The sequence below is a fragment of the Castor canadensis genome, chromosome 18 (assembly GCF_047511655.1).
Source record: "Castor canadensis chromosome 18, mCasCan1.hap1v2, whole genome shotgun sequence".
Classification (NCBI taxonomy): Eukaryota; Metazoa; Chordata; class Mammalia; order Rodentia; family Castoridae; genus Castor; species Castor canadensis.
The window spans coordinates 4446893-4461290 of NC_133403.1; the positions used below are offsets into that span (position 1 = coordinate 4446893).

Below are 14398 nucleotides of genomic sequence, written 5' to 3' on the forward strand. Positions count from 1 at the left end.
GTTTGCCATAAATATAAGAGTTTTGCAGAAGCTGGATTTAGTGGCAGTAAAAAGAAACCTTCACCAAACCAAGCTCTGAAAACCAAAATGTAAGTTGGACACTACCTTCTTCAACACCATCATCAGCTTCTTCCTGCTCTCTGTCTTCTGCATGTAAATCAATTCGTTCTTCTTTACTGTTCCGAAGAGCCCAGCACAGGCGATGCAGCTGACCAGAGACCACATACGGTATGTTAATGAAAGGCAAAGGTTTGCAGTAATTGAATGGTAACTTCATTTTGTTGTATCATTTAAAGAAATCAAGTGTGACAAAAGAGTGTAAGTCATAATATGAGGATCTCCTACAAGGAGCTTTTCTCCTGTCTCTTTTTCTCCCACCAAAGCACACTAACAGTTTTAAAATTATTTCAGCTTTTAATTTTTCTGGCAGAATTAAAAAATTCAAATAACATTCCTAAAACTCCTTCTTCTGGATTTATAATTTCAGAAAAGTCTGATCAATACTTTATCCTGCCATAATTCATTGTCCTTAACATGCAATAGCTAGTAGCAACTCAATTAATTCTCTGTCTAGTGATTACTTCTTTGCATTCATTTTTTTAATTTTTAAATTTTTTTCCTTTGTTGTTGTGCTGGGCAGGGGTACCTTGTGGCATTTACAAAGGTCCTTACAATGTATCGAATATACCAGTCTTGACACAGAATAACTGTACATATTCAAGGGGTCTAGAGTGGTAATTTGATTCATGGACACAATGTGTAATGATCACATCATGGTGGTTAGCACTTCCTTCTCCTCAAGCATTGACCATTTCTTTAGGTCAGAAGCCTTTAAACTCCTCTCCGCTAGTTCTTTATAAAATGTATGCAAAGATGCTGTGAACTATAGTCATACTGTTCTGTAGAACATGAGGAGTGACTTCTATGCACTGTCTTTTGGAGCCTGTTACCTGACCTCCCTTCCACTTGTCTGTCCTCCCTTCTACTTCCTCACCCTACCCTCCAGTGACTAGTGGTTACCATTATCACTTTAGAAATACCTTCTTTTTAGGGTCTTGCTGACGTTTGTCTGGGCTGACCTTAAACCATGATCCTCCTGTTGCTGCCTCCTAAGTAGCTGACTTTTAAAATATCTTCTTAAATTTTATAACTGGACCCATTATGTTTAGATAGTATGTATGTACTATTCTTAAATTCTGATTGCCATTAACACCCTTATACATCCATTTCCTAACCTATCTACAAACTTCTTTTAGCTATGCCATTATTTTAAACTTTGAAGTTTTATAGAATTTTAGTTGATTTTTGTAAATAAAGTTTCCATATTTCATTCTGTTGATTAAAAATTTTGAAAATACATAGCATATATACTATCATATAACTTTTCTCCCATAGATGCAAGAAATGTGATCTGACATAAGGATTAAGTGCCAGTCTAGGATCTTGTTCCTATAAGGAAACTGTCCCAAGTATCCATGGGATTATAACCTATCATATTCTCCAAGTCAAACCTCATTTAAATTTTTCTTATTATTTTTTTTCATTTTTCTTTTATTATTCATATGTGCATACAAGGCTTGGTTCATTTCTCCCCCCTGCCCCCACCCCCTCCCTTACCACCCACTCCACCCCCTCCCTCTCCCCCCCTCAATACCCAGCAAAAACTATTTTGCCCTTATTTCTAATTTTGTTGTAGAGAGAGTATAAGCAATAATAGGAAGGAACAAGGGTTTTTGCTGGTTGAGATAAGGATAGCTATACAGGGCATTGACTCACATTGATTTCCTGTGCGTGGGTGTTACCTTCTAGGTTAATTCTTTTTGATCTAACCTTTTCTCTAGTACCTGTTCCCCTTTTCCTATTGGCCTCAGTTGCTTTAAGGTATCTGCTTTAGTTTCTCTGCGTTAAGGGCAACAAATGCTAGCTAGTTTTTTAGGTGTCTTACCTATCCTCACCCCTCCCTTGTGTGCTCTCGCTTTTATCATGTGCTCATAGTCCAATCCCCTTGTTGTGTTTGCCCTTGATCTAATGTCCACATATGAGGGAGAACATAGGATTTTTGGTTTTTTGGGCCAGGCTAACCTCACTCAGAATGATGTTCTCCAATTCCATCCATTTACCAGCGAATGATAACATTTCGTTCTTCTTCATGGCTGCATAAAATTCCATTGTGTATAGATACCACATTTTCTTAATCCATTCGTCAGTGGTGGGGCATCTTGGCTGTTTCCATAACTTGGCTATTGTGAATAGTGCCGCAATAAACATGGATGTGCAGGTGCCTCTGGAGTAACCTGTGTCACAGTCTTTTGGGTATATCCCCAAGAGTGGTATTGCTGGATCAAATGGTAGATCGATGTCCAGGTTTTTAAGTAGCCTCCAAATTTTTTTCCAGAGTGGTTGTACTAGTCTACATTCCCACCAACAGTGTAAGAGGGTTCCTTTTTCCCCGCATCCTTGCCAACACCTGTTGTTGGTGGTGTTGCTGATGATGGCTGTTCTAACAGGGGTGAGGTGGAATCTTAGCATGGTTTTAATTTGCATTTCCTTTATTGCTAGAGATGGTGAGCATTTTTTCATGTGTTTTCTGGCCATTTGAATTTCTTCTTTTGAGAAAGTTCTGTTTAGTTCACTTGCCCATTTCTTTATTGGTTCATTAGTTTTGGGAGAATTTAGTTTTTTAAGTTCCCTGTATATTCTGGTTATCAGTCCTTTGTCTGATGTATAGTTGGCAAATATTTTCTCCCACTCTGTGGGTGTTCTCTTCAGTTTAGAGACCATTTCTTTTGATGAACAGAAGCTTTTTAGCTTTATGAGGTCCCATTTATCTATGCTATCTCTTAGTTGCTGTTCTGCTGGGGTTCCGTTGAGAAAGTTCTTGCCTATACCTACTAACTCCAGAGTATTTCCTACTCTTTCCTGTATCAACTTTAGAGTTTGTGGTCTGATATTAAGATCCTTGATCCATTTTGAGTTAATCTTGGTATAGGGTGATATACATGGATCTAGTTTCAGTTTCTTGCAGACTGCTAACCAGTTTTCCCAGCAGTTTTTGTTGAAGAGGCTGCTATTTCTCCATCGTATATTTTTAGCTCCTTTGTCAAAGATAAGTTGGTTATAGTTGTGTGGCTTCATATCTGGGTCCTCTATTCTGTTCCACTGGTCTTCATGTCTGTTTTTGTGCCAGTACCATGCTGTTTTTATTGTTACTGCTTTGTAATATAGTTTGAAGTCAGGTATTGTGATACCTCCTGCATTGTTCTTTTGACTGAGTATTGCCTTGGCTATTCATGGCCTCTTGTGTTTCCATATAAATTTAACAGTAGATTTTTCAATCTCTTTAATGAATGTCATTGGAATTTTGATGGGAATTGCATTAAACATGTAGATTACTTTTGGGAGTATCGACATTTTTACTATGTTGATTCTACCAATCCATGAGCATGGGAGATCTCTCCACTTTCTATAGTCTTCCTCAATCTCTTTCTTCAGAAGTGTATAGTTTTCCTTGTAGAGGTCTTTCACATCTTTTATTAGGTTTACACCTAGGTATTTGATTTTTTTTGAGGCTATTGTAAATGGAATTGTTTTCATACATTCTTTTTCCGTTTGCTCATTGTTAGTGTATAGAAATGCTAATGATTTTTATATCCTGCTACCTTGCTATAGCTATTGATGATGTCCAGAAGCTTCTGAGTAGAGTTTTTTGGGTCTTTAAGGTATAGGATCATGTTGTCTGCAAATAGGGATATTTTGACAGTTTCTTTACCTATTTGTATTCCTTTTATTCCTTCTTCTTGCCTAATTGCTCTGGCTAGGAATTCCAGTACTATGTTGAATAGGAGTGGAGATAGTGGGCATCCTTGTCTGGTTCCTGATTTTACAGGGAATGGTTTCAGTTTTTCTCCGTTAAGTATAATGCTGGCTGTAGGTTTGTCATATATAGCTTTTATAATGTTGAGGAACTTTCCTTCTATTCCTAGTTTTCTTAGAGCTTTTATCATGAAATGGTGTTGGATCTTATCAAAGGCTTTTTCTGCAACTATTGAGATGATCAAGTGGTTTTTGTCTTTGCTTCTGTTAATGTGGTTTATTACGTTTATTGATTTTCGTATGTTGAACCATCCCTGCATCCCTGGGATGAAGCCTACTTGGTCGTGGTGAATAATCTTTTTGATGTGTTGTTGAATTCGGTTTGCCATTATTTTGTTGAGGATTTTTGCATCAATGTTCATTAAGGAGATTGGCCTATAGTTCTCCTTTTTGGAGGTGTCTTTGCCTGGTTTTGGGATAAGTGTAATACTGGCTTCATAAAATGTGTTTGGCAGTTTTCCTTCCCTTTCTATTTCGTGGAACAGTTTAAGGAGGGTTGGTGTCAGTTCTTCTTTAAAGGTCTGATAGAATTCAGCAGAGAATCTATCAGGTCCTGGACTTTTCTTTTTGGGGAGACTCTTGATTGGTGCTTCAATTTCATTTTGTGTTATAGGTCTATTCAGGTGATTAATTTCCTCTTGGTTAGTTTTGGATGATCATATGTATCTAGAAATCTGTCCATTTCTTTAAGATTTTCAAATTTATTTGAATATAGGTTCTCAAAGTAGTCTCTGATGATTTCCTGGACTTCCATGGTGTTTGTTGTTATCTCCCCTTTTGCATTCCTGATTCTACTAATTTGGGTTTTTTCTCTCCTCATTTTAGTCAGGTTTGCCAGGGGTCTATCGATCTTGTTTATTTTTTCAAAGAACCAACTTTTGTTTCATTAATTCTTTGTATGGTTTTTTTGGTTTCTATTTCGTTGATTTCAGCTCTTATTTTTATTATTTCTCTCCATTTGTTTTGGGATTTGCTTGTTCTTGTTTTTCTAGGAGTTTGAGATGTATCATTAGGTATTTGATTTGGGATCTTTCAATGTTTTTAATATATGCACTCATGGCTATAAACTTTCCTCTCAAGACTGCCTTAGTTGTGTCCCATAGGTTCCAGTAGGTTGTGTTTTCATTTTCATTGACTTCCAGGAACTTTTTAATTTCCTCTTTTATTGCATCGATGATCCATTCTTCATTAAGTAATGAGTTATTTAGTTTCCAGCTGTTTGCATGTTTTTTGTCTTTACTTTTGTTGTTGAGTTCTACTTTTACTGCATTGTGGTCAGATAGTATGCACGGTATTATTTCTATTTTCTTATATTTGCTGAGGCTTGCTTTGTGCCCTAGGATATGATCTATTTTGGAGAAGGTCCATGGGCTGCTGAGAAGAATGTATATTGTGTAGAGGTTGGATGAAATGTTCTGTAGACATCTACTAGGTCCATTTGATCTATTGCATATTTTAGATCTTGGATTTCTTTATTGAGTTTTTGTTTGGATGACCTATCTATTGATGATAATGGGGTGTTAAAGTCTCCCACAACCACTGTGTTGGCGTTTATATATGCTTTTAGGTCTTTCAGGGTATGTTTGATGAAATTGGGTGCGTTGACATTGGGTGCATACAGATTGATGATTATTATTTCCTTTTGGTCTATTTCCTCTTTTATTAGTATGGAATGTCCTTCTTTATCTCGTTTGATCAATGTAAGTTTGAAGTCTACTTTGTCAGAGATAAGTACTGCTACTCCTGCCTGTTTTCGAGGGCCATTGACTTGGTAAATCTTCTTCCAGCCTTTCATCCTAAGCCTATGCTTATTTCTGTTGGTGAGATGAGTCTCCTGTAAGCAACAAATTGTTGGATCTTCTTTTTTAATCCATTTTGTCAAACGGTGTCTTTTGATGGGTGAATTAAGTCCATTAACATTAAGCGTTAGTACTGATAGGTATGTGGTGATTCCTGTCTCTCATTTAGTTGTCTTAGTTGTTTGAAGGTTTGATTGTGTGTACCTAACTTGATGTTACTCTCTACTGTCTTGCTTTTTCTTTTCCTGTGGTTTGGTGCTGCCTGCCTTTTCATGGTTAATTGGGTGTCACTTTCTGTGTGCAGAATCCCTTGCAGAATCTTTTGTAATGGTGGCTTTGTGGTCACATATTGTTTTAGTTTCTGCTTATCATGGAAGACTTTTTTTGCTCCATCTATTTTGAATGATAGCTTTGCTGGGTAGAGTATCCTGGGGTTGAAGTTATTTTCATTCAGTGCCCAGAAGATCTCACCCCACGCTCTTCTTGCTTTTAATGTTTCTGTTGAGAAGTCTGCTGTGATTTTGATGGGTTTACCTTTGTATTTTACTTGTTTTTTCTCTCTTACAGCCTTCAATATTCTTTCCTTAGTTTCTGAATTTGTTGTTTTAATGATGATATGTTGTGGAGTAGTTCTATTTTGATCTGGTCTGTTTGGTGTCCTGGAGGCCTCTTGCATCTGTATGGGAATATCTTTCTCTAGATTTGGGAAATTTTCCATTATTATTTTGTTGAATAGATTACGCATTCCCTTCACTTGCACCTCTTCTCCTTCTTTGGTGCCCATGATTCTCAAGTTTGTCTTTTGATGGAGTCAGTGAGTTCTTGCATTTTCTTTTCACAGGTCTTGAGTTGTTTAATTAATAGTTCTTCGGTTTTTCCTTTAATTACCATTTCATCTTCAAGTTCTGAGATTCTGTCTTCTGTTTGTTCTATTCTGCTGGATTGGCCTTCCATTTTATTTTGCAGTTCTGTTTCGTTCTTTTTTCTGAGGTTTTCCATATCCTGGCAGTTTTCCTCTTTAATGTTGTCTATTTTTGTCCTGAGTTCATTTATCCGTTTATTCATTGTGTTCTCTCTTTCACTTTGGTGTTTATACAGTGCTTCTATGGTTTCCTTTATTTCTTCTTTTGCTTTTTCAAATTCTCTATTTTTGTTGTCTTGGAATTTCTTGAGTGTCTCCTGTATATTTTGGTTGACCCTATCCAGTATCATCTCTATAAAATTCTCATTGAGTACTTGTAGAATGTCTTCTTTTAAATTATTCTTGTGGGCTTCGTTGGGTCCTTTGGCATAGTTTATCTTCATTTTGTTGAAGTCTGGATCTGAGTTTCTGTTCTCTTCATTCCCCTCTGGTTCCTGTACTAATTTTTTGCTGTGGGGAAACTGGTTTCCCTATTTTTTCTGTCTTCCCGTCATTGTCTTTGGTGTTGTTACTGTCCCTGTACTATGTGCAATTAAGTATTTTCTAGCTTCTAATAATAACAATGGTAATATTTAGAATGGAAGGGTGAGCTGAGATGGAAAGCAAGAAGTTAAAGAAAAGGAGAAAACAAATATACAGACAAGAGGGAGAAAGCCGAACAAGGTATCAGACAAGAGAGTTTCAAAGGTATAAACAGGGAGTGTTAGTGTACTAATCGACAGTAAGCTGGTCCGTGTTTTCCCAAGCCGTCTGGGCGCCGGCCACTGGCGGCCCCCGGGACCTCCTCGGTTCTCCGTTTAACGTGAGGTGGAGATTCTCTGCGCCGGCTGGAGATGTGGAGGAGTCAAAGTTATGCCTTTTCTCAGTGATTATGCCTGCAAAGTGTGTCTCCAGCATCTCTCCAAGATTTCACTATAGGAGGGTCGCTTTCTGCTTCCTACCTCTAGCCGCCATCTTGGAATCTCTTTAAATTTTTCTTATGACTTTCCCACACATTTTTAAATAGAATTTGTAACTGGCTTTCTTATTTTTTGTTGGCATAAAAATGTTCACCCTTCTAAACCTAAATTTCTTATCATATCTTCGTAAGCTCTTCTTTCATACATTTTGTGTATGAAATCCACTTTTATCATTACAAGTCTCTTCTTAGGACTCCTTGAATTCCTGTCTTAACTTGAACCAATCATTTCTTTCTTTCTTTTTTTATTTTATCATTTTTACATTTACTCACATGTGTATACATTGTATACACCTCCCCGCCCCAGACCAACCATTTCTAACCTTCCCCCAAATTGTTATCCTGGGGGTGTAATATCACTGCCCTGCTAGATTTGGTTTACCATACGTTTCATGATTGTCTATGCAATGACTACTGATATTTATCAGCCTACTCTGAAAGTTCAAACCTCATAGTATATTATTAAAATGTAAACATAAATTAGATAAATGTTCTCACAGGTCTTCCAGACAAAATGCTTACCAAAAACTGATCATAAAAATTGGATATTTCTATTGGAAAAATATTTATTTGTTTGGAAATTATATATTTTCTAGTGTTTATTCATTTAACATTCAATATTCATACAATTCATACAACTGTTCTATTTGTCCTGTTTCTAGACCACTGTGTTACTAAGTCTTTTAAAAATTAACCTCCCATACAACTATTATATGCTAATAAAATAAAAAAATCTCTGTACCAGCATTCATACTGAATATGAAATTGTACTCAACCCAAATAGTTCCAGGCTAGATGACAGCTGTGTTGTAAAGTCTTTCTCAGTCTCTTGGGTAACACTAATTATTTCCTTCCTGGGGTTCTGTAACAATGGTGTAGATTCACCTCTCAATGGCATTGCAGAGTTTTCAAAGTAGGATGCCCTAATCGGTTACTTCTTAATTCATTGTTGCTTCACATATGCTAAGTGCAAATTGTTATTTATTTGAGTGACTGGATGATAATCCCTTAGGGTGCTGATTCTGGCATTGCAACAATTCTATTGACCTGTGACTTATATACGAGTTGCAACTTTAGAAGGCAAATAACTTATTTTAGAATGAGCATATAGTTATTACATATCACTTACATGAACATCAGGAATGGGTTTTGTCAAGAGGGAAACTCCCAGGATGACCAATGAACACACGGAAAAGAGAATGATGGCAAAGTACAGATAGTGTACGCCACAGATGACCTTGGGACAGTTACTGGCAGCCAAGCAACTCCCTGTTCCATATGAAAACTCTGCAATCATACGGATAAGGCCCATCACGAGCCCAGCCATTAGACCCCAGAATGCTCCCTGAAAAAGAAACAAGGACAAAATTAGAGTGTTTAGAAAATGCAGGAAGCCCATTCAGGTAAGTCATAATTACCATCTTGCCTGAGTTCTCAGTTTAGTACCAACAAATAACCCAGGCAGAAGGTTACCTAAACGTTGAAAGTTGCAAATAATCTAATTTAAATACCTTTGCACTGCTACCCAATGCCAGGACTCTACTGTCAACACTGACCCAAGCTGAAGCTTCCCCTGACTTTTATTTTATAGTCAGATGAAAAACTTATGATTTATTTTGTAGGATCAATAGACCAGTGATCTGTGTTACATAATTTGAAGAGCTGATATGCAGTTTTGAGAGCTGTATGAAGCCCTTGACAATTGAGAACATTTATTTTCCCTGAGAAATTGGCTGGAAACATTAGTTCCTTGTTCTCCTGTTAAGATGCTAGGTCTTAGGAAAACAGTGTTGTGGGATTGGGGGATGGTTCAAAGGGTAGAGGGTGTGCCTAGCAAGCAGGAGACCCTGAGCTCAAACCCTAGCACCACCAAAAAAATAAGAAGAAAGAAAATGGAAAAGAATGTTGCCTGGAGATCAAGAGCATGAACTTTGGATGGAGGAATATCGAGTCTGAGTCATAAGGCCAAACATATTAAAATGAAGTAACAGGTGAAAGCACATAGATATTAACTACTCTGTACCTGCTACTTATTATTGTTATTTTTTTGGCAGTACTGGAGTTTGAACTCTGGGCCTCACGTTTGCTAGGCAGGTGCTCTACCACTTGGGTCACTCTACCAGCACCTTGCTCTGCATCTGAATATCATAACAGTAAGTCTAACATCTAGGAATAATTATGGGATTAAATGTACATGATTAAATAGCAATTGACATTTTGAACTTTACTTTTGTGGTAGATTTATATATATATTTAAAATATTTAAACATATTTAAAACATTTAATATATATATTTCTCTCTCTCTCACTATATATATAATTGCATTAAGTTCTTACAGAATCCCAAACAGGTAAGCACTATTTTTACTTTCATTAAACAGAGAGTGAAGTTATTTGCTTCAAATCACTATGTTATTAAGCAATGATTGGATGCTGGCAGTCTCACAAACTTGCTGTGTTCCTCAGCACTGTACATCATATTTTCTAAGAAATGTAAAGGCTGACCAGGGGCAATGGTTCCAGCCTGTAATCCTACCTAATTGGGAGGCAGACATCAGAAGCATCAGGGTTGGAGGCCAGCCCAGGCAAAATGTTTGCAGGACTCCATCTCAACCAATAAAAACTTGACATGATGGTGCATATCTGTGACCTCAGCTATTTGAAAAGCATAAATAGGATGATTGCAATCAAGGCTGGCCCCTGGAATAAATGTGAGACCCTATTTAATAGATAATCCCAAAGCAAAAAGGGCTGGAGGCATGGCTCAAGTGGTTGAGTGCCTGCCTAGTAAGCACAAGACCCTGAACTTCAATTCCAGTACCACCAAAAAAAAAGAAAAAAAAAACAACAAAAAAAGGAAATGTAAAAACTGTACTGTGAATGTAGAGTATAAGTGTAAAGTGTCTTCATACTTTGGTACAGATCAGGAATTATGTCCACAACTGAAATTGAGATGGGATTTGAATTGCATAAGTGTGGTAGGAAAAATGCATTTTGCTACTCTAGAGAAAGAGACAAATTCTCACTCCAGCGGAGAGAAAACTTCACTTACTTGCTCATTGACTCTTTTACAGAAGATGCCAAGCACAAAGACAGCTGCAATTGGAGGTCCAAGGTAGCTAGAGATTGCTTCTGTATAATGGGTTAGTTGTCCACCCTGAGATACCTCTACTAATGGGACCCACAAGATGCTGATGATAGTTAATACAACAACAAATAGCCTAGTAAGAAAACAAAACGATTTGAATGCTCAACAAAAGCTTATAGGTACCTACATTTCACTTCATTTCTTGAATTTATGCTTGTGTTCTTCATTAGTTTCAGAACAAACTCAAACTCCTTGACCTGTCATGGACCTGTTCTCTATCCAATGGTTATTTGTTAGTACAATGCCAACAAAGCAATTGCTTGTCTAAAATGATCATAAAAGCTTCACTGATGAGATTAAATGCCCACTCATAAAACAGTTCAAATGTCAGCTATGGGTTAATAATTCCCTAGTGAAATGTCTATAATATATCAATTAGAAATAAACAGTACCTTAGTTTTATTAATCACCTAATTATTTGCATGATTTGCAAGAAAGCAGGCTCCCATTTTTCTTTTTCCTAGCTTGACAGAAAGTAAGTCAGTTTTTATAGGTAAGAATTTAATCAACCTCCATTTCCCCCAGAATGCTGGGTGAATTGAAAAGAAATACTAATTTGTACATTTTTCTATTTCAGTAGTCCAGCAGATAGTAAGGATTGGTTAAAAATACTCATGTGGTAAAACTGTATTACAGCACATTAGGGTCCAGGGAGCATGGCTTACTTTTCTAAACTGCAGTGTCTTCTGTGCTTGTTGTATGAATAAATGACCAAACATAATTTACTAGGGTGTTAATAAAAGAACATCATCTGAAATAATGGAAGTGATGGTGAGGGAGGAATAAGCTTTTAGATGGGAGACTGAGGCACAGATGTTTCAATTAAACTGCACAAAAATCTCTCCAACAAGGAGATGTGATAAATCTTAGCACGCTGCCTAAAACAGTAAGGATTCAATAAATCACACCCGCTATCATTATTGTTATCTTCATTGGAAAGAAGATAATATAACTCCCATATTACTTCGGCAGTTTTCTAGCACATGTAGAATAAAATCCAGTGACTGAAGCAGTAGAGCACCTGCCTTGCAAGTGTGAAGCCATGAGTTCTAACCCCAGTACCGTCAAAACACAAAAGAATAAAACCCAGTCTTTTTATGGATCAAATGTGCCTATAGAACCTTGCTTCTGTCTGCCTTTCTAAGCTTGTTTCTTTTTACTTTTTCACTTGCTCTCATGTGTGAACCTTACCCTTTGCTGTCAACAAAAACCACACCCATGACCTCCAAGAAATGCACTTACTATTTCTTCCCTACAGAGCCCTGAGGCTCACTTTCACACTTCCTTCAGGGCTCTGATCAAATGCTACCTCCTCAGGAGGATCTCCTGAGCACCTATATTAAGTTGCTGCCATCCTTTCATCTTGCTTTATTTTTCCTCTTAGGACTTCTCACCTGATAGAGCATACATTTATTATCTTCCCTAGAAGGGCATAAATTTCATGCAGCAGAAATTAAAAAAAACTGCATATGTTTCCCCCCAGATTTGTGTTTTGGGAGATGGTTGACATTCAGTAAGAGAGGAAAAGAAACAGTCATCAATTTGTCATTAAGACTTAAAGAGGATTTGTGTCCAAGATCATATAAGGGGACAACTATATCTTGAATTTCCTCAGTGTCAGCCAGCCCTTTTTTCTAGCATAGAAATGCTCCTACAGCAAGATCTGGACAGGTGAGGCATTTTGGGTTTCCCTCCCAAGTGTTTAATTTACTAAAGCTATTGTTAATGTTACCAGCAAAGTAAAATCTTTAAAAACACGGCCAGTTTCTCTTTACACAAATTTCACGAGAAAGCTGGGAGCAACCATCTATGAACAACCATCTATGCAACAGACAGTGCACTTGTACTGCATGAGACTGCTTCTGGCCTGGAATCACAGAGGACTTGGTCCACATGTTATTCTCACATACTGAGCAAGCCTTGGTGGATGGCTCCATCCTAAGGGGAGAAGAAAGGGATCCCAGCTTCTCTTCTCCCTAATGGTGAGGCCTTGAAATGAACTTGAAGTTCTATGCCACAAGTAAATAATAATACATTTTAATTATCAAAATGAAATTCTTTGTAAAAATGTAATTAAAGAGTGTAGAGAGAGAAATGATGCCTTCATTATCTTACCACAATACCCACTTTTAGAATCAGCACCATCAATCTGATGAACTTTTCAAGAGCCATAATCAATTTCTTATTTTTCAAGACTTTCCCCCATGTTTCTTCTTATCACAACCACTAAATTTGGAAAGACTGAGAATGAATGGAGGCTATGCACAAAATAGCAATCTAACAGATAGTAATATGCATAGCAAGAGACAGAGCAAAGCAAGACGGGGATGGACAGTAGAATACACACATTTAGTTATGTTACTCTAATGGAATACTATGCAGGAAGTAAATGAAATGAATTATACTTATACACTCAACATGACTGACTGTCACAAAAATAACACGAGCAAAAGAGACCCATTATCAAAGAACATGTACTTAGTTATTCTATTTATAATATTCTGAAACTGGAAGACTAAACTAATAACATTAGAATTCAGAGTGGTTAAGTTGAATGTGGTGGTGTACACTTGTCATCTAAGGTACTTGGGAGGCAGAGGCAAGGAGGATGACAAATTTGAGGCCAGCCCAAGCAAAGTTATCAAGACCCTATTTGAAAAACAAAACACAAACAAAAGGGTAGTGATGAGGGGCGGGGAGGGGGACAGAATTCAAGTGGTAGGGGACTTGCCTAGCATGTGCAAGGCTACACCAAGATTCCATCTCACCCCAAGTCAGAATGGCAGCCATCAAGAAACTAAAAACAAATGCTGGTGAGGATATGGGGGAAAAAAAGAAGCCCTCATATACTATTGTAATGTAAACTAGTTCAGCCACTATGGAAAACAGTATGGAGGGCCCTCAAAAAATTTTAAACAGACCTACCTTATGGCCTTGCATACTCCTCTTGGTTATGTACCTGAAGGAGTATAGATCAATATATAACCTGCACACTTATGTTTCATGTAGCTCTGTTCTCAATAGCCAAACTATGGAGTCAGCTGAGGTGCCTGACAACCAATGAATGGAAAAAGAAAACATTGCATATACATATACCATGTAACATTACTCAGCCATAAAGAGAAAAGAAATTAAGTCATTTGCAGGAAAATGGGTGAAACTGGATGCTGTCATGTTGAGCAAGATAAGCCAAGCCCCAAAAGCCAAATATTACATGTTTTCACTCATTTGTGGAATCTAGACTTAAAATGATGATTATAGTAATAACGATGATGATGGGACATGAATGTAAAAAAAAATAAAAAGAAAAAAAGTCATCATTCCAGGGAGGTTCTGGGTGCTGACAACTTTTCATTAATTTGGTCACTGATGACATGTGTGCTCATTTTGTGACATATCACTGAGCTGTACACTTAGGCTTTTAAATGTCTTCTGTATATGTGTTGTACTTTAATCTTTAGCTCATTTTACAGAATGCCTGGTTAATATAGGCTCTACTTGAAAATTTTGAAAAGGAAAAATGAAGTCTTTTGAAAATCTATTTTTCTTCTTCTTTCCACCTGGTGCTTTCAAGTTTCCTAGGCTACTCAAGTTCACCTGGGTTGACATAACTCTCTAAGAAATCTCTTGAATTATTTCCTTCTCTGAGTTGATTTTTTTTTAACATGGGCCAATTCTTCATGACTACAGTTGATAAG

General features: G+C 37.2%; 1 protein-coding gene across 1 annotated transcript in view; it reads right to left on the minus strand.

The window, feature by feature from the left end:
• The window catches only part of LOC141418925 (solute carrier family 5 member 4), an 81667-nt gene that overhangs the window by 6318 nt on the left and 60951 nt on the right, over positions 1–14398 (minus strand). Inside the window, exons 12-14 of the mRNA XM_074061441.1 lie at positions 10605–10773; positions 8682–8897; positions 106–208 (exon numbers count right to left, since the gene is read on the minus strand). Coding sequence (XP_073917542.1) covers positions 106–208; positions 8682–8897; positions 10605–10773 — 488 coding nt within the window. The remainder of the gene's footprint in view (positions 1–105; positions 209–8681; positions 8898–10604; positions 10774–14398) is intronic.